General features: G+C 37.8%; 1 protein-coding gene and 1 long non-coding RNA gene across 3 annotated transcripts in view; one reads left to right on the forward strand and one right to left on the reverse strand.

Moving 5' to 3' along the window:
• Positions 1-1,297: 1,297 nt before the first annotated feature.
• LOC112540881 (uncharacterized) lies at positions 1,298-19,553 on the reverse strand. The gene is made up of 3 exons (XR_003084925.2): positions 19,460-19,553; positions 2,033-2,171; positions 1,298-1,468 (listed from the first exon to the last, which is right to left on the reverse strand). It is a non-coding gene; the product is annotated as an uncharacterized LOC112540881 (long non-coding RNA).
• A 91-nt stretch (positions 19,554-19,644) lies between these two features.
• Positions 19,645-22,811, forward strand: part of POT1 (protection of telomeres 1) — a 58,401-nt gene continuing 55,234 nt past the window's right edge. For both annotated transcript variants that reach the window (XM_007430268.3, XM_025167951.2), the window contains exon 1: positions 19,645-19,881. In XM_007430268.3, coding sequence (XP_007430330.1) covers positions 19,759-19,881 — 123 coding nt within the window. In that variant the 5' untranslated portion in view covers positions 19,645-19,758. The remainder of the gene's footprint in view (positions 19,882-22,811) is intronic.

Here is a 22,811-nt window from a genome sequence, read left to right on the forward strand (position 1 = left end):
AAAGAAGTCTACAAGCTTTGCAGTTTCTAGCCGGTGGTTTTCAAGCACCTTGTTAAAGACTGAATATTCAGAAAACTGGTTGAAAAGTGTATTAGGGTTCACCTAGTAAAGATATCATATTTGCTGAGGTAAATCTAAGCTAATGAGCATTCCTTGAATAAGACGACTTCATTTGTTTGAGGACAGAAAATCTATAGAGTCACAGCCAACATCTCCTCCTCCAGTTAATTCTTAAGGAACAATCTTCTCTTACAAAGAATGATGAAAGTTTTAAATAATGATGCAAGATGTTTGCCAAAATCCAAGAAGACTGTAACAGCTAAACAGCCACCCAGTTGGAGGAATTTTAAAAATGTTATCTTAGTTATATGTGTATACCTCATCCCTGGATTAAACATTAAGTAAAACAAGCACTGTGCTTAATGGAAGTGTGTGTGTGGGGGGGGGGGGGATCACAGAGTATTTTCCCCTGGCTGTCATGCCCTTAACTCTTTCACTGCCACACTCAACTTTAGTTTTCAGCACTTATTCAGTCTAAATGTTTTGACAGTTAAGCAATGGAAGAGCTGAGGGGCGCCATTGTTGGGCTGTGGTTAGGGCATCAGTTGGCCTTAATCTGGCCCTGGTACACTTATTCTGAAGAAGCTAATTGCAAGGCTACTGAAATATCTGTGTATATTCACTGTTTCATGCAGTGAATGAGTTTGATGATACCTGAATACATATGATCTTTTTTCCCGCTGGAAAAGTTAACTTTAATAATTCCATGCCTTGAGTATGCCAGTAACCAATAGTGTCAGTGGCTTCACAAATATATCTATTGCCCTTCATTAACATACCTTTTATATATCACAGCCTTGAGTCATGTTCTTGTCCATGATATTAGCCTGCTTGGCATAACAGAATTTTGTTCCATAAAAGCAATTAAGATAGTTAATTGCAATCTCTATCCAAAAACAAAATAAACTTCAGGCACAAGGTAAAAATATGTTAGGTTCTATTGATCTCAACAGGAGAGTTAAACCCATGTTTAATGGTGCCTGAATTTCTTAAATTTGGCAGGATTTCTGTGTTCTCCCACATTAGAACTATCATCCCTAGGAATCTGACTTTCCAAACTAATATTTAAATAGAATCTTAGTTATGAAAAGGATACAGACATTGTTTTAGACCTCTAGTGATTCCATTGCCAATCCTCCACCCCCCCCCCAAAACCCAAACTATATACTTTGGGGGAGTGGTGGGGCTGAAATTATAAAGCACTACTATTAAGTTATGCAGTATTATCAAGCTTTAATTTATTGCATTTTCCTACTGGAATGTTCTTACTAAAAATCTCATGCCATAAGTATCTTTCATAATAATGAATGCACCATTGGATTACATAGACATTTTAATTATTACATATGTGGCACCATTTTGATCTTCATTATCTTGGAGACCGCAGAGCTGCATTTTATTCCAGAATCTGTAAAGGAATAAAGAATTCACTTCTTCTAAGCTGTTTTTATTGAACTTCTAGGATATGCATCATGCTAGAACATTTGCACAGTGGGAAATGATCCAAATAGACCGACCTTCCTTCCTTCCTTCCTTCCTCCCTCCCTCCCTCCCTCGGCTATGGCTTCAATTTAAGAATATAGGCTATTTTATTTTAGTGAAGAGTTTAAACATTGAGACAGCTGAAGCTTTAGTACAAAAAGATATACAGAGATATCTTCATAAGAAAAAATTATACCAGAATGCAGACCAGTTATTATACCCAAAGATAGATGCACACAAATGCTGGGCCATTGTTCATTTTAACATAAGACTATTGGGAGGACAAGATAAGATTAATTGAATCATTTGCAAGTTGACAATAGGATGACACAGTTAAACTAATTAGGCAAATACAGAACAGCAACTAGAGAATAATTAGCAAGTGTATTAATTTAGCAAAGGAGAGATCTCTTTTTAAACAAAGACATTGATACTGCCCTAGCATACAGCCCGAGACACATCTTCAGTTTTTAAATGAATGATTCCTTACCTTCCTGAGGGACTTGATCCCAGATCTAACGGGCACAGTAACACATCCAAAATATATTTGGCATGATCAGCCAACCAACATTAAGCAACTTCAGATTCCACTGACTTCAATTAAACATGTTGAAGCACAGGTCCAATTCCTGTTGATTTAAATAGGATTTGACAGTGTTTAACTGGATGATATATATTGGAAGTTTTTTTAGATAGAACTCTGTGTGTGCTATGCATGTAGGAAGCTTAAACCAAAATGCTTTTGCAAACTGGTTGATTATCCACCACCTATGTCCAACATTTAATGTAATCATTGCATTTTCATATGTAGACTGATGTTCAACAGAATCATTCTAGTAGGTGGCCTAGAAATAATTGTCATATGTATTTATAGAATGGCCATTCTCAAGACAGTATTACTACCCATAATATTTACATTTAATTTTCATCTGATCTCACTGGTTTACTAACACCATCAGTAACATTCACACATATTGGCTAAGTTCACACAACATAATAAGGTAGGCTAAAAAAGTATTGTTTGTGATTCAGTACGTTGTAGGGTCCTAGCCATTTTTTTAGAAACTTATGTTAAACCAGACCATCATGTTAAGCCATCATGTCAGATCCTGCTTTATGTAATGTAGCCAATATATTTTATTAACTTGGATTATCCCTATGTATTTCTGTTGGTTTGCTTAGATTTGTGTAAGAAAGCTCACCTTTAACCCCAATTCAACGATAACAATCACTGAATTACTTTACTAGTGCATCATATTTGAGGTTGCTTTTACTGTGTGCTCCATCTACATACTACTAAAATTTTCAGGTCTGTAAACTTCAACTGGGCGAAATGGTGCATCATAGGGCAACAATTTTGAACCAACGTATCTCAGATGGGCTAACTTACAGAATGCATCTAAAATCCAGGACCCATTACTCTGATGGAATTGAAATTTGGGAAATTTGTGTCTGCTTCAGCACTGCTGTTCCATTGCGCTGCCTTGGTCAGCCCAGGTCACATGATCATCATTCCCAACCTCTTTCCTGCCTCCCTCTGTCCCCTGCATCCAGTTGGTTGGTGGCCAGGCCCGATGGGCAAGTGGCAATTGGCTGCTTTGGAAATGAGGGCATTGAGGGAAGGGCAAGGGAGCAACGTGGATGCCTGCTGGTGAGGTAGGGCTGGCTGGGGATACCTGAAGTTAATGGGTGAGCCCTCTTCCTCCCTCCAGGGAGGGGATCCTTGGGGACACGGGCCCTTGGGAATGGGGAGTGGGGGTGCAGTTTTCCTCACAGTCCATGGCTCCCTTTGTTCCACTTCCCCAGCAAAGTGGCCAGCAGTTCCATGGGTCAGTTGAGGAGGAGAAGGCTTCATGGGGGTTCTCCTGAGAGTTGTGAGGGGAGGGCAAATGGCACAAGCCTGTATTATATGTGGAAAGGAAGGAAGGAAGGAGGAAGGAGGGAGGGAGATTTCTGATGCTACCTGGCAGCTTCCTACAAGCAAAGTCAATGGGGAAGCCGGCAGCAAATTGCAAGTCGCTCATACTCCCGCTGCTTTTTGCCCCCTTGGTCATTCTGTTTCACTGTTTAGGTAAGGAAAGATCTCTGAAATGATGACCCAACAGGTCACAGGTTGTCTAGCTTGCTAATAACATTGTCTTCAAAAAGTACAGAGAACAAATAATATCACAGGATACACTTTAATACCATATTTACCGCAGCCCTCCATTTGTACCTTCAAGAGGAATACCATATGAGTTAGTTGCAGCAAAAATAATACTAAATCTTGTGACACCTTAAAGACTAACCAGTTTATAATTGCAAAAGCTTTCACGGATCACAGTCCACTACATCTGAAGATGTGTGTGCTGGTCCACAAAAGTTCACACAGTTGTAATTTGGTTAAAGGCCCACAAGATTTTTTGCAGCTTGTTTAAGGAATTCTGAAGCATGAATTAGACGTATAAATCATCTACAGTGAATATTTTCCTACCAGGTACATACAAATCCACTTTCAGCAGAGAAAATACAGTTTAAGGTAGGTGTTTTTCCCCCCGCCCCAACTCACAACTGGTTATCTTCAAGGACTTTCTAGTTGTAAAGTCCAATTCTAGCTTTGCAAATATCAGAAAAGTCTATTTCTCTTATTGCTATTTATGAAAAGCACTATAAAACAGTATTTATTTATTTAGCAAATAAATATGTTATTCACTCCCAAACAGCTCTGGGTGACTTATCACCTATGAATGTTTGAGACAGTGTATACAACAAACACACAATATACTGTATATGAAAACTTCTAAAAACTATCAGCATAAAGCCTTTAAAAATTCTAGAAGGCATAGTAAAAATGCAAACTTTAAATCAAATTTTAGAAACACCATCAAACCAATTTTAGTATTTACGCAGAAAGCATATTTACTGGACATTCCTCATGGAAGCATATCTTTGGAGAATATCTTAACATTATTAAACATTTTCCTATAACCATTGACTTCATTCTTAAACATTTGCCTTGGCTTTTGGAGAGTACCCTGAATTAAATGGGTAACAGATCATGTCAGCTTTAGGAGAATGGGATCTTTATCATAATGGAAGAAAATTGGATCAGTAATAGGACTGAGGCAGAGAAGGTCTGTCTCTGAGACAACTATTTGGAAAACTGAACAATTGCTTGTACTAGCAATTCTTTGCTGAAATACACAGTTCCAAACATTGTGCTACTTAAGTGCTTATTTGGCAACATTTTGATTTTTATTGTACGTAAGGAAAAAAGCTATACCAGGCAGAAAGAAATTGATCCCTCAGATCTGTACCTCTTCATTTGGAGGGCATTCTTTGCTATTTATTAGAAATTATGGTCTTTGAATAGTGTCCTGGGAAAAGTAGGACAAAATCTAAATTTGATGTAATTTAATATACAGTTTAATGTTACTTATATTTAAATACAGTTAAAATGATTATTCATACAATTTCCCCTTTCTGACACCTTTCTAAAATGATCATTTGATCAGTTATTCAGTTGAAGCAAAAGCCTTTTAAAAAAAATCCTGATTTTAATTTTCCATTTTCTTTAATTTTCACTGAATGGCATGGTTCGCTCATTGTACTAAACTGTGGTTTCATTTACCAAGTTTATTGCATAAGCCACAATTGGCTCTTTAAATATCTTCAAAACCATAAAATATGGTGTTGGGATGTAAGCAGATGTGAAGCAGAAAAGATACTTCAGAGAAAGCTTTTAGGCTCATTGTGCGCATTTCGGAATGTGTCCTTTTTTTCCTGAGCCCACATAGGAACCATATGGGTCTAGGAAAATAAGTCTTTAAGGTAAAGAGGCACCAACAGGGTGTGACAACGGGCTTCAGGGAAGGCATGGGGGCATGCTGTGTCTCCTTACTTCACTTCTAATGCCTGTTTTCCTGGGATTGTGCAATGGCCATGCGAGCCCAGGAAAAGATGCAGCATTTTTAAGACGGTGCTAACAGATCAAGCAGGCACACTCATGCTCACTCCAATGTATCTTTTCTGCTTGGGATCTGAAGTGCTGCAGATACCAACTATGATAGATGAAGCACAATCTTTGGACTCATGCATAGTGCTACGTCATAACCAGACCAAGCTTGTTTATGGCTCCTGCAATCTAATGCATAACACATACTTCAAGAGGCCTCACTATCAGATTCATTATTTTTGGAAGTGTGGTCAGTGAATGTGGCTCTGCCTCCCTTTCAAGGCCATGCTTTGAAAAAGATTTCTACATGGTTTGGGCCTCATGCTACAGCAACTCCTCTCTTCTGCTCATTAACGTAGCTCGTTTTTTTTCCTGGCTTCTGAGGCTAGAAAAAGAATGACTCAGCTACTTGAAAGAAGCTACTCATTAAAGCTGAGGAAACCCTAAAAGCAGCCACAATTCTTTTTCAGACTTGTGCAGAAGCCTGAAAAAAGTTGAGCTCTTGTAATACACAGCAGAGACGTGCTCAGGTCATGCAAGAGCTAAAGCACTTGTATCTGATTAGTTAGTTAATCTTGGTCAGTGACTAGATCATACATGTACGTACATAAATACATATACAAGACAGAATAAATTGACATAAAATAACCTGCGAAACCTAAAACAAACATACACGTAGTCCTTGTTTAACAGCGGTAATTGGGAGCAGAATTTCTGTTCCTAAGCGATGCAGTCGTAATATCACATGACTGCATTGCTTAGCAACAGCAATCCCGGCAGTCCCCGCTGCCATCATTAAATGAGGATCATGGGTCATTAAGTGAGGACCTCACATGACCACAACTTGCAACTTCCTGCCAGCTTCCAACAAGCAAAGTTAATGGGGAAGTCAGCAGGAAGTCGCAAGTCCCAGGCGGCTTGTAAGCAGGCCAGTGGATGGGTCAATGCTACGGAATGCAGCCAGGTGCAGGGGGTGGCTTCTGCAGCCCAGTGTGAATATGGTTGGGTAAGGGATGGGTGCTTCAGAGGGCATGCAGGAAAGTAGCGGGAGCGGGAGTGACTTATAGAAGCAACTTGTGACTGATGGGGACTGAATTTGATAGTGGACCTGAGTATGTGGAAGTTGTACTTGCATATGAAGACATGGGTGGGGGGCTAGCAATGAGAATGTGTGGATCTGTGACAGAAACTGCATTCAGTATTCTTGTCAAGAGTGATATATTCCTTCCCAATGACATTCTTGTTGAGAGTGATATATTTCTTCCCAAAGACATGCCCATGCAATTTCTAAAGATAGTCATGTACCTTATGACTTCCTTGTAACCCCCTTGCTTGTTTTTGTAGTCTTTTAGCTTTAAATATAGCTATACTATTTTAATGCTTTCATTGTATCCTTGAAGATAAGAATGGTTGTATAATTTGTGATTTCCTTGATCCTATAGAAGAGATGGGAGAGACCAGTTGTGGTCAGTCTGATAAGGGGCCATGGTTGGGGCAACTGACAGGACATACAAGATCTATATGCCTGTAATGTTATTATCCTGATAGAGTAAGGGGAAGAGTGTTGGGGTTAAGATAAGTTTAAGATGGATAATGAGTAATAATTAATGTATATAGCTGGAAGGATGTCCATCTTTGGTTGAAGTCGCCATGACCTGCTGAAACAGATGTTTGTAAGAAGTTAACTGGTTTCTTTGTTTAAACTGTCATGTGGATCCTGTGAAGAAAAAGTATATAAGCTATGTAAAATCTGTAATCAGGACTCCCTCCTTTCGCTGGGAGTCTCCAACTTATTTAGAGCTCTGAAATAAAGTGGATAAAAAGTCTGATTTTCGTCTTGGTGTTCTGTTCACCTTGCACCAAGTCCCGAACCTGGTAATTAGGGTCGATTGGCTGGACCCAAACATGACCTTTCCTGCCAGTTTCCCCATTGACTTCGCTTGTAAGAAGCCAGCAGGGAAGATCACAAATGGTGGTCACGTGACTGTGGTATGCTGCAATCATCGTAAGTGTGACTGATTGCCAAGAGCCTGGATCATGATCACGTGACTGTGGGGGTACTGGGGATGGCTGGAACTTTGAGGACCGATTGTAAATATCCCTCATTCAGCACCGTTGTAACTTTGAATGATTGCTGAATGAGTGGTTGCTAACTACCTGTTAACTACCTGTATCCCAATTTCACAGTTAAAAGAAATCAGGGAAGCTGCTTTGTACCAGTGTAGTAATAATTGTACATGTATATATGTACATGTGCAAGATGGATGGATGGCTAGATAATGTTTACATTAGCAAGCAAATGACTGCATTGCACACATCTTGTTAATACTGGGAGAACCTTAAGACAGGGCAATGAGAGACTGCTGGGTCTTTTATAAACACACTGTAGTTTATCCACACAGTCTAGATGGACATGTTCTATTGATTCATCCTTTCCAGAACATGCATATTCTCCTTCGTATAAATACTGAATACATAAAAGGGTTTGTTTACACATCCCATCTATTACACATGGTTGCAAAGTAAGATGTAGTTGATTATGTGATTGATTTATTTAAATGAACACATGCAACCCAGTCCTATCCTTATTTGCTGAGAAATAAATCTCATGGAATTCAACGAAATAGGTTCCCAGTGAGAACACCTAGTTGTTTCAATACTAGCTCTTTAGGCTCTTTTGACATTTTCTCCAGCCTTCAGTGACTACAGTGCTGTTTTACATAATCCATCTGACAAGCCCCAATTTTGATTTGATGTGTAAAACATTTAAGTAGCCAAATTGCAGGACATTTATTGTAACATTAATGCTAGACAAATCTTTTACTTTTAGCTCATTTTTCTTACCTTCCTTTGGTCCCACTTTTGCAGCAGTGTGAGATTTTTTAAAAGTCTGTATGAAAATTTAATGAATATTGTGAATTTTTGTATGCAAGTTTGCCTTTCTACTGTATAATTCTGTTCTGAATATTTTTTTTTCTAAGATACAAATGATTATGCACTTACTCCCTCAATACATGTATCTTTAAAGCTTTTGGCGGGGGGAGGGACTTGTACAGCAAAATGTTGAGTAATGTTGTTGAAGAATAACTTTGTTTCACCTTATATAGTTAGCTGTGAAATTAAAATTTGGTAAATTCCAAGATTTTATTAAGCCATATCTTCAGATTCTTAACATAGTATTTTATATGATTTTACCTTAAACACCAAAATTTTGTAATTCTGTGCTTTTGTGCTTCTGCCCACACAGTTTATTAGCTTTAAAAAATGGTTAGTTCTTGATTTTAATAGCAAAACAAATCCAGCAGATGTCCTTTTATTGCCTCCAGTGGACTAAGCTTGTAATACTTAGTGTAAAAAGTGTAAAAAGGCACATATTCCAGAAGATTATAAAATATTCCACAAGATCCTTAATCTGTTTTCTGTCATGAAAAAAAAAAGTTTCTAATGAAGTATATCCAATATTAATTCAAATAATCCCTGCAATAGAGGAATTTTTTTTTTCATTCTCCCAAATATAGTCAACTCTTCCCTCCATACCACAGATAACAGAATCTTAACACAATTCTTTTAAGCTTGAATCAATCATTCCAATGTAGTTATGCTGGAGGAGTCATCAAATCAAATCATAAATATCAACAGTATAAAATTATTCTTTGCAGCTTGCTTGTCTGCCAAAGACAGAAAGTTATCCCCAAAAGTAAAATGCATTAAACTTATTCAACAGTTCTGGTTATATAGTTATAAATGTATGAATAAACTAGACTAGAAACATTCAGTTCAGTCTAAATATGGATTGAATGCCAGATAATCGTGCTTAAACAAGAATGATTAAAGTTGATAGGATAAAAAATTCAAAGACAACCCTTTTAATCAATAAATCCTATTGATTTTGATAATCAGTTCTAAGTATGAATAAGTTGGGATTTAATCCTATATGATAAATAGCAGGATATAATTTTTTAAATATATTAATGGCAAATGAGCGATTCAGATTTTAAATTCATACAAATATATATTGATCCAACAATGAACTGAAGGTTCAGGATCTGAACTGGACACTATTTTATTGTTTATTATTACTTTAATAAGTAATAATTAATTTAATTTAATAATTAAATTAAACAATTAATTTAATAATTAGTGCATTATTTTATTTATTACTATTATGGTTGGTTGCATAGTCAGCCAGTTGTTTAGACTGGATTTGGCATTTTTATCCACCTATTGAGTCCTTCCCAAGGACCTGGGATAGGCAGATGCTGTTATTTGATGGTTTGATGGTGTTAAAGATATTGCAGGATGTAAGCTGTTCCAAGTAATGCTGCCTTTTGCAATTGACTGATGGTGATTTTGTCAATGCTGATGGTCTTCAAGTGGTGCTCCAGACGTTTTGGGATTGCACCCAAGGCACCTATAACTATAGGTACTATCTTTGCTTTCTTTTGCCATAGTGATTCTATTTCTATTTGCAGGTGTTTGTATTTTGTGATTTTCTCCAGTTCTTTCTCTTCTCTTCTGTTGTCTCCAAGTATTGCAATGTCCACTACTCAGACTTTTTGTCTTTCTTAACAACAGTTGTTAAGTATGGGGTGTTGTGTGGCAGGTGCTTGTCTGTTTGAATTCTAAAGTCCCAGAGTGCTTTAGCTTCTTCATTTTCTATTATTATGTCTGTTTTGTGGTCCCACCAGTTCTTGCTTGCAGGTAAATGGTATTTCTTGCAGATATTCCAGTGCACACTGTTCCTTATTTATTTTTTTATTTTATTTAGTTATCATATTTATACAGCCGCCCATCTCACACAAGGTGACTCTGAGCAGCGTACAACAATTAAAAAATAAACACATAAAAACAATTACACATAAAAAACTAAAAACACACAAAACAGGAAGGGATAAAATTAGTAAGAGAGCCATCATAAAATCTCCCCAGTTCCCTGGGGGCATACTTTGTCATGCGATTGTTTGTAGTCAGTCTGTGTGATCTTCTTGCAGCAGCTGACTAGGTGGTCCACCGTTCCTTCAGCTTCTTTGCAGAGGTGGCATTTGCTGTCTGTTGCTGTCTTCTCAATTCTGGCTTGGTATTCATTTGTTCTTAAGGCTTGGTCTTGTGCAGCCAGGATTAGCCCCTCTGTCTCTTTCTTCAACTTTCCTGCTCTTAGCCATTGCCAGTTCTTGTTGTTATCTGCTTTGCCTGCTAACTTTTTTGTGTACTGGCCATGTATTATTATTATTATCATCATCATCATCAATCATCATCATCTTTGTATTAAAATTAAACAATAAACAACTCTAAGCAGAGAGGTCACTTTTTATTAAGACAGCACAATACTGGGAAGCAGAAATGTCTCTCTCTTTCTCATGTCACACTGATTCTGAAGTCCATTCTGTTATCTAGTCAGGATACATGACATGCCTTGTTGCACATTTTTAAACTACATTGTACAATGCTTCCTATAGAATGCAGGTAGGTGATCAGGATTTGATTTGCTCCGATTGTTCAGAAACTAAAGGCCATTGAATTGACTTTGGGCCCTGCCTGTGGGCTTCCTGAAGGCAACTGCTTGGCCATTGAAAGAAAGAATGCTAAAGAAAAAGTCATTTGATCAGACTCCATAGGGCTTTTCTTACACTGAAAGTCAATAATTTGAATGGGATAGAAAGAATGGAAGCCTTTCCCAGCTATTCCAACTATGAATCATTAAGGGTTATATAGAGAAGTCAATTTAATTCCATTAGAATTCTCATCTTTATAAACAGTGAGTAAGCATAAGGTCTACTTTCCTACAAATTTTGACCAAAGCAAAATGTTTAAATCCACACTCTGGATTGCTTGCTTTATAAAAAACAGTTGAGCCTGAGGGATGCTTACAAATGAGTAATGCATATTCATCTAAAAAAGAAAAACAGGTTTTATTGTCCAGGTGTCTATAGATAAATTTGTGCACCTGCTTTTTTGATATGTGTCACTCGAGATCATAGAACAAACTGACATCAGTATCAAAGCAGAATTTATTTTCCTCTTCTCCAAGGGGGGAAAAAAGCTGTTCCATCTTTTCACTTGTGTTTCAAGAATACTTTAAATACAGTGAAAATGTTTATATGTCAGATAGATAGATAGAGAGAGAGCAATCAATCAATCATAGTCAAATCTCTTTTACACCCATGGACAGGCAATGGGTTCAGGTAGAGATAGCCTAAAATGTTACTAATCCAACAGTTTGATAATTAGACAGTTTTCTGAGCAATGATTTTTTTTTAATCTCCAATTTATTTTATATATATATGCAGAGAGTGACAGAAAAACAAAGGGAGAGAGAGAAAGGTTCACAAAACAATACATCTCTTATCTACTAAACAAAACTAGCTTTACATATGCATACATATTATATAATTAAATTATTTGCATTTATGCCCACTTAATAACAGAAAAACGAATGAGAAATATAAATAAGTACATTCACTCAAATTTCCAAGTAATCCCTTGAAATGGGACTCCTGGCCGGGGGGGGGGGGGGACCTTCTTCAGATATAGAAAGATTTTTTGATTCTTCAGATTGTTGTATAATTGACAGGCACCTAACAATTCTTTTGCATTCACAAACTGGACCATATCCTTTTCTTTGACCTTTTATTAGTTTCCAAATCATTAGTATAGAATTCAAAATATTATAAACATCTACAAGATCGAATAACTTTTCTGGAACAAACTTAATATGAGACATAACTTCTGTTCAATCAGGCCACTACAGTACTTGACAACTATGGATATATAATATGTTTTGGTCTGAGCAAACATCTTTTCTTGAAGAGTTAAATCAGCTGTGATCTCTGAAAGATTTGATGCTGGGGTTTTGATAATTTTCTCCAGTTGCCTTTACATGCATGTACATGCCCAGCCATTTGGCTTTAGTAACAATCCCTACATACTTTGCAAAGACCCCTTCTGAATGCTACGTACAACATCATATGAACCAGGACTGTGTTTTGGGCATTACATTTCCAACAATCACTATAAATGAATGTCTTATGTCCTTCCTAAAAAGGTGAAATTATTTTGTTCTTGAAATAATTATAAATCTATAGAAATTTGACATATAGATATCAAATTGGACTTCATTTGATGTTCATGTACCAGTTCCTTATCCCATATCTTCCTATACTCTTAAACATATCATTTAATGTATTTTAACAACAGTTTGTAAATAGCATGCTAAATCCTCAAGTGCTACAGAGGGGTTGGGCAGCCAGTCTATATTTAGATGTCAAAAGGTATTTTAATTTTAAAAAATTGCCACACTGCACTTTTTGGCAAATGATACCTATATTGCAACTCCTTAAGGGGATGCACAGCGGCTTAAAGACGCTGAAAGTTGCTGGCCAGAAATGGTCGACACTTCAGCGGTTCGAGCCCAGCTCCGCACAGCAGAGTGAGCTCCTGCTTCCGCCCCAGCTCCTGCCAACCCAGCAGCTCGAAAACTTACCTGAGTAGATAAATGGGTACTCTCACCCTGGTGGGAAGAAAAATGCTGGCAGTGCTTGCACGAGAGACGGGATCAGTTGCCGGTAACGTGGAAGCTGCGCACGCCTGAAAAAGGCATGAGGCAACGGAAACCCCGCCTCCTGCGCTCGCCAGCTGGGCTCTGCTCTAGGAAGGAGGCCCTGGCAAACCACTTCTGAAACACCTTGCCTTGAAAACTGCAGGGACTTGTCCAGGCAGTCGCCACAGAATCGGTCATAATTGAGTGCAGATAAAAAAAAAAAAAGTAAAAAGAATTTATCATCTGATCTTATTAATTGATCTAAGCTATAAATTGCATACACCTCTCAGATTCGCAAGTAAAAAGCTTTCCTTTTTATTTCCATGTTTAGACTCCTTCCTAACATCAATGATCATAAGGATCAGCTGAGAACCAGTTTGGTGTAGCAGTTAAAAGCACTGGTTTGGAAGCCGAGGGACTGGGACTTCTGTTCTTGCCTTATGCCCAAGAGCCACTGGGTGATTTAGGACCAATCACTCTCTCTTAGGTCTAGGAAGAAGGTCCTGGCAAGCCACTTCCAAAAGCGTTCCAAGAAAACTACATGGACTTGTTCTTGCAGTCACCAGAAGTCAGGGCTGATTTGATGGACCACCACCACAATAAGGATCAACCAGAGTTGCTGTGCTGTTACACACCATACCTTCCTAGAAGTTAATATAACAGGAGGGGGAATTCCATGTTTAGTATCTTTTGAAAAGTTAAATAATATTGCAGAATATTTGTTGTAATATTATGACAGTGGTAATATCGTATGAACATTAAGAATTTCACAAGTAAAAACCGTCTAGTTCATCATTCTGTTTTGCACAGGAAACAAATCTAAAATAATACACTTCTCAATTAACTACTACTTCCTAATTCAGGCTTAGTGGACAATACAAAAGGATATCTGACTAGGAATGGTACCTCCACTGTTATTCATGCAGACCCAGCCTTTCAATGCTTATATTTCATTAAGAGCATACATGCCCTTAAGAATAGTTTCCTTCACTACTTAACATTTTCTGCCATATACACTTAAATGGAAGAAAACAATGGATAGGCTGGGGATATTCTGGGTTAATCCTTGAATGAAGTTGTTGAATAAAATATTTCCACAACTGATTATTTAGAACAAAATTCACTGCAGAATTACAATGTCCCAGAACAAACTCTTAATATCATCTCAAACTAACCTCCTTCACTGAGATATTTTATATATTTACAAAAAAGCTTTGGTGTCCTAACTTTCTTTTTTTTGATATACCTCCCCAAATACAATCTTTTTTAACATTAAAAACTTTCCACTTATCTTCTTAAGGACCCTAAAATACATTCAGCAGCAGTGTGCTTGGTTGACCACAGATATGTATTCTACTTTTCTAGATTCTAATTCTTGTAAGAATATGGATTGTGTTTATGTATTAGGTTAGCAGTTTGCAATTTTCCAGCATAGCCAAATTGTATTAATTCCTTCTTGAATGTTACATACAACATTTTGATGTATTCTATGCAGCAAATGGCATTCTATGCCCTATAAAACTTTGCAGTTAATTCCAACAATGTATCACCTGGTTTTTGTATCTTCCACATTCCTTCTATTTCTAGCATAATTATATACGGTATAAATAAAGAGTGCTTAAAGCATAATCCTATGCTTGTCTCCCCAACAGGAAATCTTGTTTTGTTCAATGAGGCTCAGTCTGTAATAAATACCCTTCAGCTTGTACCCGTAGTTGCCATTTTATAATACACGATTCAAAATCTATATGCTGCTGTCATAGAAAATATTGTTTATAAAATTGAGATTCTGCAGAACATCTGTGGGCTTATTTGTGAATAAAGAAAAGCACTTCAGAACATCCTAGAACACCAAAAAAGAACATACTGTTTACCATACAGTTTACCTAAGAAAGATTACACAAACACAGCATATGAAAATTAAAAAGTATATTATTAACTGCTTAGAATTACGTATATCCTGCCATTTCAAGGTGGCATATAAAAGATGTTCTTGAGCATCTATCAGATATTAAAGGTGGCATCTTTCTCATGGTTTATCATCCCAACAAACTGTGGGATAGGTTGGGCTGAGAGATACTCACCCATAGCTCTTGGAATCTTCTCGGTCCCAGTTCAAGATTCTAACTATTAGCCCATATTGATGCAATATTACTTAAGATGCCCACCCATAAGTTTGCTCACTTAGAACATACTATTGGGTTAAGTGGAACTAGTGTGGGAATAAACATAAGATTTCTGGGTCATTGCTTGTGGCCCATTGTCATGCTGCTGCTGCTGCTGCTGCTATTATTATTATTACTATTTTGCCTTCAAGTCAGTGTTGACTCCTGGTGACTGCCCGGACAAGTCCCTGCAGTTTTCTTAGCAAGGTTTTTCAGAAGTGGTTTGCCATTACATTCTTCCTAGGGCTGAGAGAGAAGGACTGGCCCAAGGTCACCCAGCTGGCTTCATGTTGAAGGTGGGACTAGACCTCATGGTCTCCTGGTCTCTAGCCTGATGTCTTAACCACTACAGCAGACTGGCTCTCAATTGTCATGAATATTGGATAGATATTTATAATCTGTTATTAATGTTGACAGCCTTTCGGATTAGACAATAAAAAACATTCAATATAGTCACTATGTAAAGAAAATGAGTATTTGACATAAAATGTTAAAGCAAAATCATCCAAAACTATTTTGAATATTAGTCAGAACTATTTCCCACCCTTTTCCAAGTAGAGGCTATCCGTACTACGAATTTATAGCATCATTCAGCCATCATTATAGTGATATATTTTTAATGCAGACAGGCTTTATATCGGCACAGTGATGCCTGGATAATGCTATAAATTACTTCTGTAGTCAGCCTGCCTGTCACTATAGAATATATGGTGTTATTCCACTTTATCCTTGCAATTGTGTAAATAAAATTTGTCTCAGAAATAATGATTCATTGAAAAATATCTAATATTTGTTATCATTCATATGAAATGCGCAGATGAAAATATGGGTGAATGTTTTTTTCATTTTCTAACTTAAATGTCAGTTGCTTTAATGTTTTCTGCACTGTTAGAATATTTTAATGCATCATTAAGCCATAGTATAGTAGTTATAGGAATGTGGTCAAAGATGGTAAGTATTAATTTAATGGCCATGTTCCTAAAAAAAAAAGTGGCTGCAATTTACAGTTCAATTGTTATTTGCAAACACATCTCTGCATCTTTTTCTTGTGGTTCTTCCTCCACTGTTCCATTTGTTCTTATTATTATTGTGGTTGGTTGCACAATCAGCCAGATGTTTAGACTGGATTTGGCATTTTTATCCACCTATCAACTCCTTCCCAAGGACCTGGGATAAGCAGATGTTGTTGTCTGATGGTGTTAAAGGTATCATTGCAGGATATAAGATGTTCCAAGTAAAGCTGCCTTTTGCAATTGACTGACGGTGATTTTGTCAAGACCAATGGTCTTCAAGCGGTGTTCCAGTTGTTTTGAGATTGCATCCAAGGCACCTATTACTATTGGTGCTATCTTTGCTTCTTTTGCCATAGTCATTCTACTTCTATTTGCAGGTCTTTATATTTTATTTTCTCCTGTTCTTTCTCTTCTATTCTGCTGCTCCAGGTTTTGCAATGTCCACTATCCAGACTTTTTTGATATTATTATTATTATTATTATTATTATTATTATTATTATTATTATTTCACTCTTTTGTTGATCTTGTTGCCTTTGAGTCAGTCTTGACTCAATAGTCCCTGCCGTTTTCTTGGAGAAGTTTTTTGGAAGTAGTTTGCCATTGCCTTCTTCCTAGGATGAGAAAGAGTGACTGCCCCAAGGTCACACAGCTGGCTTTGTGCAGGACGAGAGCTCACTAGAGTTCACAGTCTCCCAGTTTCTAGCCTGGTACCTTAACCACTACACCAAATTTCTTCTCCCCCCCCCCCCCCCCAATACATGTAGCTGAAGTGAAAGCAAAAACTGAGGCTTTTACTTTTTCCTCTGAAATTAGACTCTGTTTGTTTAAAGCCTGCCTATCCCATTGTTTATAGCAGGCTTCAAATAAATACAGACACACTGGGAAGAATAAGTGATCCCAACTTTTTACCATTTTAATGAGCATCTTGGATTGGATCCAGACTTACTTTTCCCAGTTGTTTGAATAAGTGTAATGTAACCATGAATATGCTTTGGCTAAACACATGGCTCATAACTGACTGTAGCAGAAATTGAAAGAAACCTTTGTTGCCTGCTGGCTTCCCTTAATTCTTATTATCATCAACACATTGCAGCAACGATTTTGCTGCAATTAATAAAATATTAAGATAAAAATGGTGGCCCGAAGTCAAATGCTACTCTGAAAACAAGACATAAATTCAAATAATAAATTCACTTAGAGTCTTAATACTGAATAAATTATAATAAAGGGTGGTAACATTAAAACCTAATTCTCAAAATACTAATTATTTCTGTTATCTTTAATGGGATGTTTCCCTCATCCTGCCTTTGATTTCTCACGATGTTTCTCTTTCTTTACAAACATCGCCATCTACTGTTCTTCGCAGTAGTCACAGATGAAACAGAATTATATTGCAGAAATTTGCTAGCCTCATTGCCCCTGTTTTGATTAACAACATACATTTTGGCCCATTGTTCATTTGTTGTGATTTGATGAGAAGTAACCTCCTACTTGCAAAATTATTTGAAAATTTTCTCATTTGAAAGAAAGCTATCTTGAACTTTATATAAATTGTTGAATGTATAGCCAGCTCTTCAAATGTACAACAGAAGCTTGGGCATTTCTGTTCAGAGGAAACTTATATCATATTTCATAGGATTAACTTCTGGGTCAATTCATAAAAGATTGCAACTCTAGCTATATGGAATCCGGTTGACTGCAAGAGAGTTAAGAAATAGTAACCATGTTAAAGCTGCTTCAGACTGGCAGTAGGTTGCCAGAAATAAAGAAGTTAACTCAGATGCTATGATTGCCCTGTTCTGTAAATAGAAGAAATTGGAATCAGAAGAAACAGAATCCATGCCGGTGTTATAGAGGTACAGATTAAGGGAAGTAATAAAGTGGCTGCAGATAGACAACTAGAAGTCAATAAGGAAATCAGAATTGGGGACCCCTGGAAGGGAGGGGGCCTATCCCAAAGAGTAGAGACACAAGAAATGAAACTCAAGAATGAAACTCAAGAAACTCAAAATGAAGATCCAAAAGTGTAAAGCAACACATGCCCATCATGAAGGAGAAAGGAAAGTTTAGCCTTGTGATATAGCTATGGGAATTGTGATATAGCTGTGGGATAGCACAAGTTTAGCCTTGTGATATAGCTGTGGGAAAGGGAGAAAGAGGTTACCATAGAACAGTGTTTCTCAACCTTGGTAACTTTAAGATGTGTGGAGAAAGGAAGTTTAGCCTTGCGATATAGCTAGGAAAAAGTGGGAAAGGGAGGAAGAGGTTACCATAGAACGGTGTTTCTCAACCTTAGTAACTCTAAGATGTGTGGACTTCAACTCCTAGAATTCCCCAGCCAGCAAAGCTGGCCAGGGAATTCTAGGAGCTGAAGTCCACACATCTTAAAGTTACCAAGGTTGAGAAACACTGCCCTAGAAAGAGGCAGCCTAAGCATATAAAAGGAATAAGAGACAAATGTTTAAGTTAATGGACGGAATGTAAAAAGTTTATTTTTTATTTTTTAAATCAGATCTTCCAGGCGGGAGAGAGAAATTACCCCTTAAAGCCCCTGCTAATTGGACACTTGGGAGCCAGCTTTTCTAAAGTAAATTATCAAGGAGCTGGAAGGGATCCTGCTTGGATCTCTGGGGTAGCTAGCTCCTTATCCCCAAAACAGTTTCTGTGTTGAAATAGGAGTTACGTGTCTGAGATCTCGTTTCCAATCTTCGCTCACCTGGCTCATCCATTGTACATTCCTTCTCAGAATCCTCAGGAGTTTTGGGGATAATCTAATTGGCAGATGGACTTTGCAATCTTCCTGAAAAGCTAAAAATGCAGTTCTAGAATCTCTCTTGATATAGAAATGCCAATGGGAAAGCAAGGGGTAATGGTCATGAATAATGTTTAACTCGCTTATATGGACCGTAGAGGAGATGTGTCTGTTACTGGCTAATGATAGCTAGGCTATGGTCTATGTAGTTACCTCCAGACGTTTCCTCTGGTGGAGAATACAAACCACTGTTCCTCTCTGTTTTGCATTGGTCAAACCACACTTGGAATTTTATACCCATTTAGGAAAGATACGGGTAAGCTCAAACGTATCCAGAGAAAAGCAACCAAGATAAGAAGAAGTTGGAAGGAGAAACAGTAGGAGATGCTGTGCAAGTTTAAAGAAGAGAAAATAGGGGTGAGATATAATAATTATTGGGCTGGGAGGCTTTGTAACAGGGCACAGGGGCTATCAATCCCTACTAAGTTCTTATCTATCGCAGCGCCTGCATTTACCTTCCAGCGAGGCTAAGGGAGGCTGCGCTGCTAACATTCTTCATTAGCTCGCCAAAGAGCGAATTGGACAGTCCCTATTGGAGAGATCGCTCGCAGACCTTCAGTTCGCCAAGAGCGCATGCGCGCCTCTCCTGCACGGTAATTTCCGGGTTGCTAATGATAGAGTGAGAAGGGCTAGAGCGGTTGGGTAGGAGAACGCCAGTGGCTGGGGTTTCCTTGGCGAGTTCGAGCGTTGGTCCGGCGAGGGAAGGTGCCTCTTATGGATCCGTCCCGTTAACTGCGGGTCTGGATCCGGCGCCATGCCTTTGGAACTACTGAGAGGGTCCCTGAGGGTGCTAAAGAACTCCCTGCCCAGCCACCTGGAGAAAGTCGGGCTCGAGCATTTGCAGCTGGGGCGCGATTATGCCGACCAATATATTCAGGTAAAGGTACTTCATGCGTTTCAGAGGGAAGAGGCTGGCAAAAGGCAAGGACTGAAATACGGGCGTAGTTGCGAACGGCAGAAAAGTTGCTCTGCCGCTCGTTTTTCGGCATGAAGTGTGAGCAAGGAGAATGGGGCATATTTCATTTTTTTTTAAAAGTGGATTTATTTCATCCAGTGGCGCATTCCCAAAGAAGTGGATGCAGTTTGCTGTCCTGGAACAGCCCACTCGCTAGGAAAGGTGGTCCTTTGAACGTTGCTCTAAGTATCTGACACATTGTGGCTGGGAAATGTTTCTTTGGATTCCTTCTGCAGCTCTGACATAATAACAACAAAAAAGTCTGGATAGTGGACATTGCAATACCTGGAGACAGCAGAATAGAAGGGAAAGAACTGGAGAAAATCACAGAATATAAAGACTTGCAAATAGAAGTAGAATGACTATGGCAAAGATAGTACCAATAGTTATAGGCACCTTGGGTGCAATCCCAAAACATCTGGAGCACCACTTGAAGACCATCAGCATTGACAAAATCACCATCGGTCAATTGCAAAAGGCAGCTTTATGTGGAACAGCTTATATCCTGCAACAATACCTTTAACACCATCAAACAACATCTGCCTATCCCAGGTCCTTGGGAAGGACTCAATAGGTGGATAAAAATGCCAGATCCAGTCTAAACATCTGGATGACTGTGTGACCAACAATAATAATAAATTAAATTTATATGCCGCCTGATTCCCAGCAACTCTGGGAAGTTAATTAATTTGCCCTTCCTTCTTCCCTCCCTCTCTCTGTCTATCTCTCTCTCTCTTTCTCTCAGGGTCTTTGTGACTAGAAAGCCCACACACTCTTGTAACAAGCATCAGATTCAGTAAAAGTTACTCTGTCTTGTGTGTTTCTGCATACAGTGTCTGTCTTGCATCACTTCGGTTTAAGTCTAGTGGTTCTTAAACTGTTTGACCCAAGTGCTTCTTTTCCTGATCTTGAATAAATGTTAATATCCCCCAGCGCCCCCCCAAAAAACCCAGACTATTTTACACAAACATCTTGGTAGCCCCAAACTGGATCTTTGACACATAAACAAGGATTTACAAATTGCTCTCTTATCCCCAGGATATGCCCAAATTAACCCTGGTTTAAGAACCAGTGGCCAGGTATACAGACATTGAGAGATAAACAGGGATTTTTAAGTGAACCTTTGCCGTAGGTAGGGGAATCCATATTACCCATTCGTGTTTTAATTTTAACTATTTAATTTTTGCTTTTTATTTATTTTCTGAAGACATGATAGCCATACTCTTACAATATGATCCTAGGCAATTTTAATAAAGCCTCCTAGACTTTTTTTAATGGATAAACCATATCACAATATATATTTATTTTATTTAATATAAAATGAATTCTACATCAGTAATTTCTGTTGTCCCATAGTGGTTCCAGTACAAAGAATATGTGTATTGTGTTATTTCACCTATGCTTTGGAATATATACTATATGATTCAAGGTACTACAATATATTAGGCTTGCTGTTGACATTTTTAATGTACAGATGCCAGTCTTTCTTAGGATCTTTGGTTTTACTTGATGTTGATAAACAAAAGTATTTCAGTTAGTGTTCATAGATTATGTATTATATTTTAATTCTGTTCTGAAAAAAAAGCTCTACAGAAAAAGCATGCAATTCAGTCTTTATTAGTATTCATATATAGTGTGCATGACATTAAGCCAAAGATTATGTGCTTCTCTTTGCTGATAATGTGTGAACTGAGAATTACAAAGGAAAAAGGAGCATTAGGGAGAACCATAGAAGGTTTGTAAGGAAAATATTTTAACTCAGTTTTGTCAATATTACAAAATATTTTTAAAAGGGCTAGCAACATAGTTCTATGTGTGCCTGCTCAGAAATAAATTCCACTAAATTCATTGCTATTTATTACAAGATTAGTGAAGTTAGGATTGTAGCCTGAATCATCATCGTCATTCCAAACATGATACTTACTCTTTGTCAGCTGGTCCAGCTAAACAATCTTATCTAGTCTTTCCCCTAAAATAGTACAATGCATCTTAATGTAGTGATCATTGAGTCTGGAATACTGTCTATGGAGAACTGGTAATGTAAGAACAGAATATGCTTAACAGGAGGGCTTCATGTTGTAATATCAATTCCTGATTGGTTTTTACAATTTATTTACAGCACTTTTACTGCTTTTTGCTCTTTAGCAAAAAGAGATTGTTAGAGCACTTCGCATAGTTCAGAAATAGGGTAATCCCTATTCTTGTTGTTATAGGATCAGCTGTCATAGAAGTCAATCTTCTCATGGCTCTAGCATGTGAAAATATGGTAGTAGTCTGAGGACTGAGTATATTAATGAGGGTTTATGAGGGTTTTACAATGCTGAAAATCTTAATTTTGGAATGTTTCATCTCTCACTTCTTCTCCTTGCTGTCTCCTTGCTTTCTATTCACCATAAGGTGCTTTTCCTAATTTTTACCTCCATCCCAGTAAATCCATCAGTTATTTCAGCCCATAGTATGCATACTTTCAAGAATTAGTCCTTATCACTAGTACTTGTCACTTCTCTTTCCAAAAATAAAAATCTTCCCTCACTATGGAGCTGGATCTTTATATCTCCTGCTTTACCTGTGTGTGGTGTAAAAACAGGACCTTAGAACCCAATGGGAGTGGTTTCTTTTCCTTGCGGCTAATTTGATAACAAATATGCCCCAATTACAGCTTCCCCAAGGTGAACTAATTATCAGTAAAATGCTAGAGGAAGTATTTCAGTCATTTACCATTGTCTAGTCAGAGATAAGTTCATTGTTGTCAATAGGATGCTCAGAAAACTTGTTATCAGATTGCAGCCTCAATCAACATGGTAGTGTGGTGCCATTGGCTCAGTTTTTGAAACATGAAAAAACAGATTCTC

This window comes from Python bivittatus, unplaced genomic scaffold, assembly GCF_059951505.1.
Source record: "Python bivittatus isolate LINGU-HERP-01145 unplaced genomic scaffold, Pbiv_v1 ctg000330_np1212, whole genome shotgun sequence".
Taxonomy (NCBI): Eukaryota; Metazoa; Chordata; class Lepidosauria; order Squamata; family Pythonidae; genus Python; species Python bivittatus.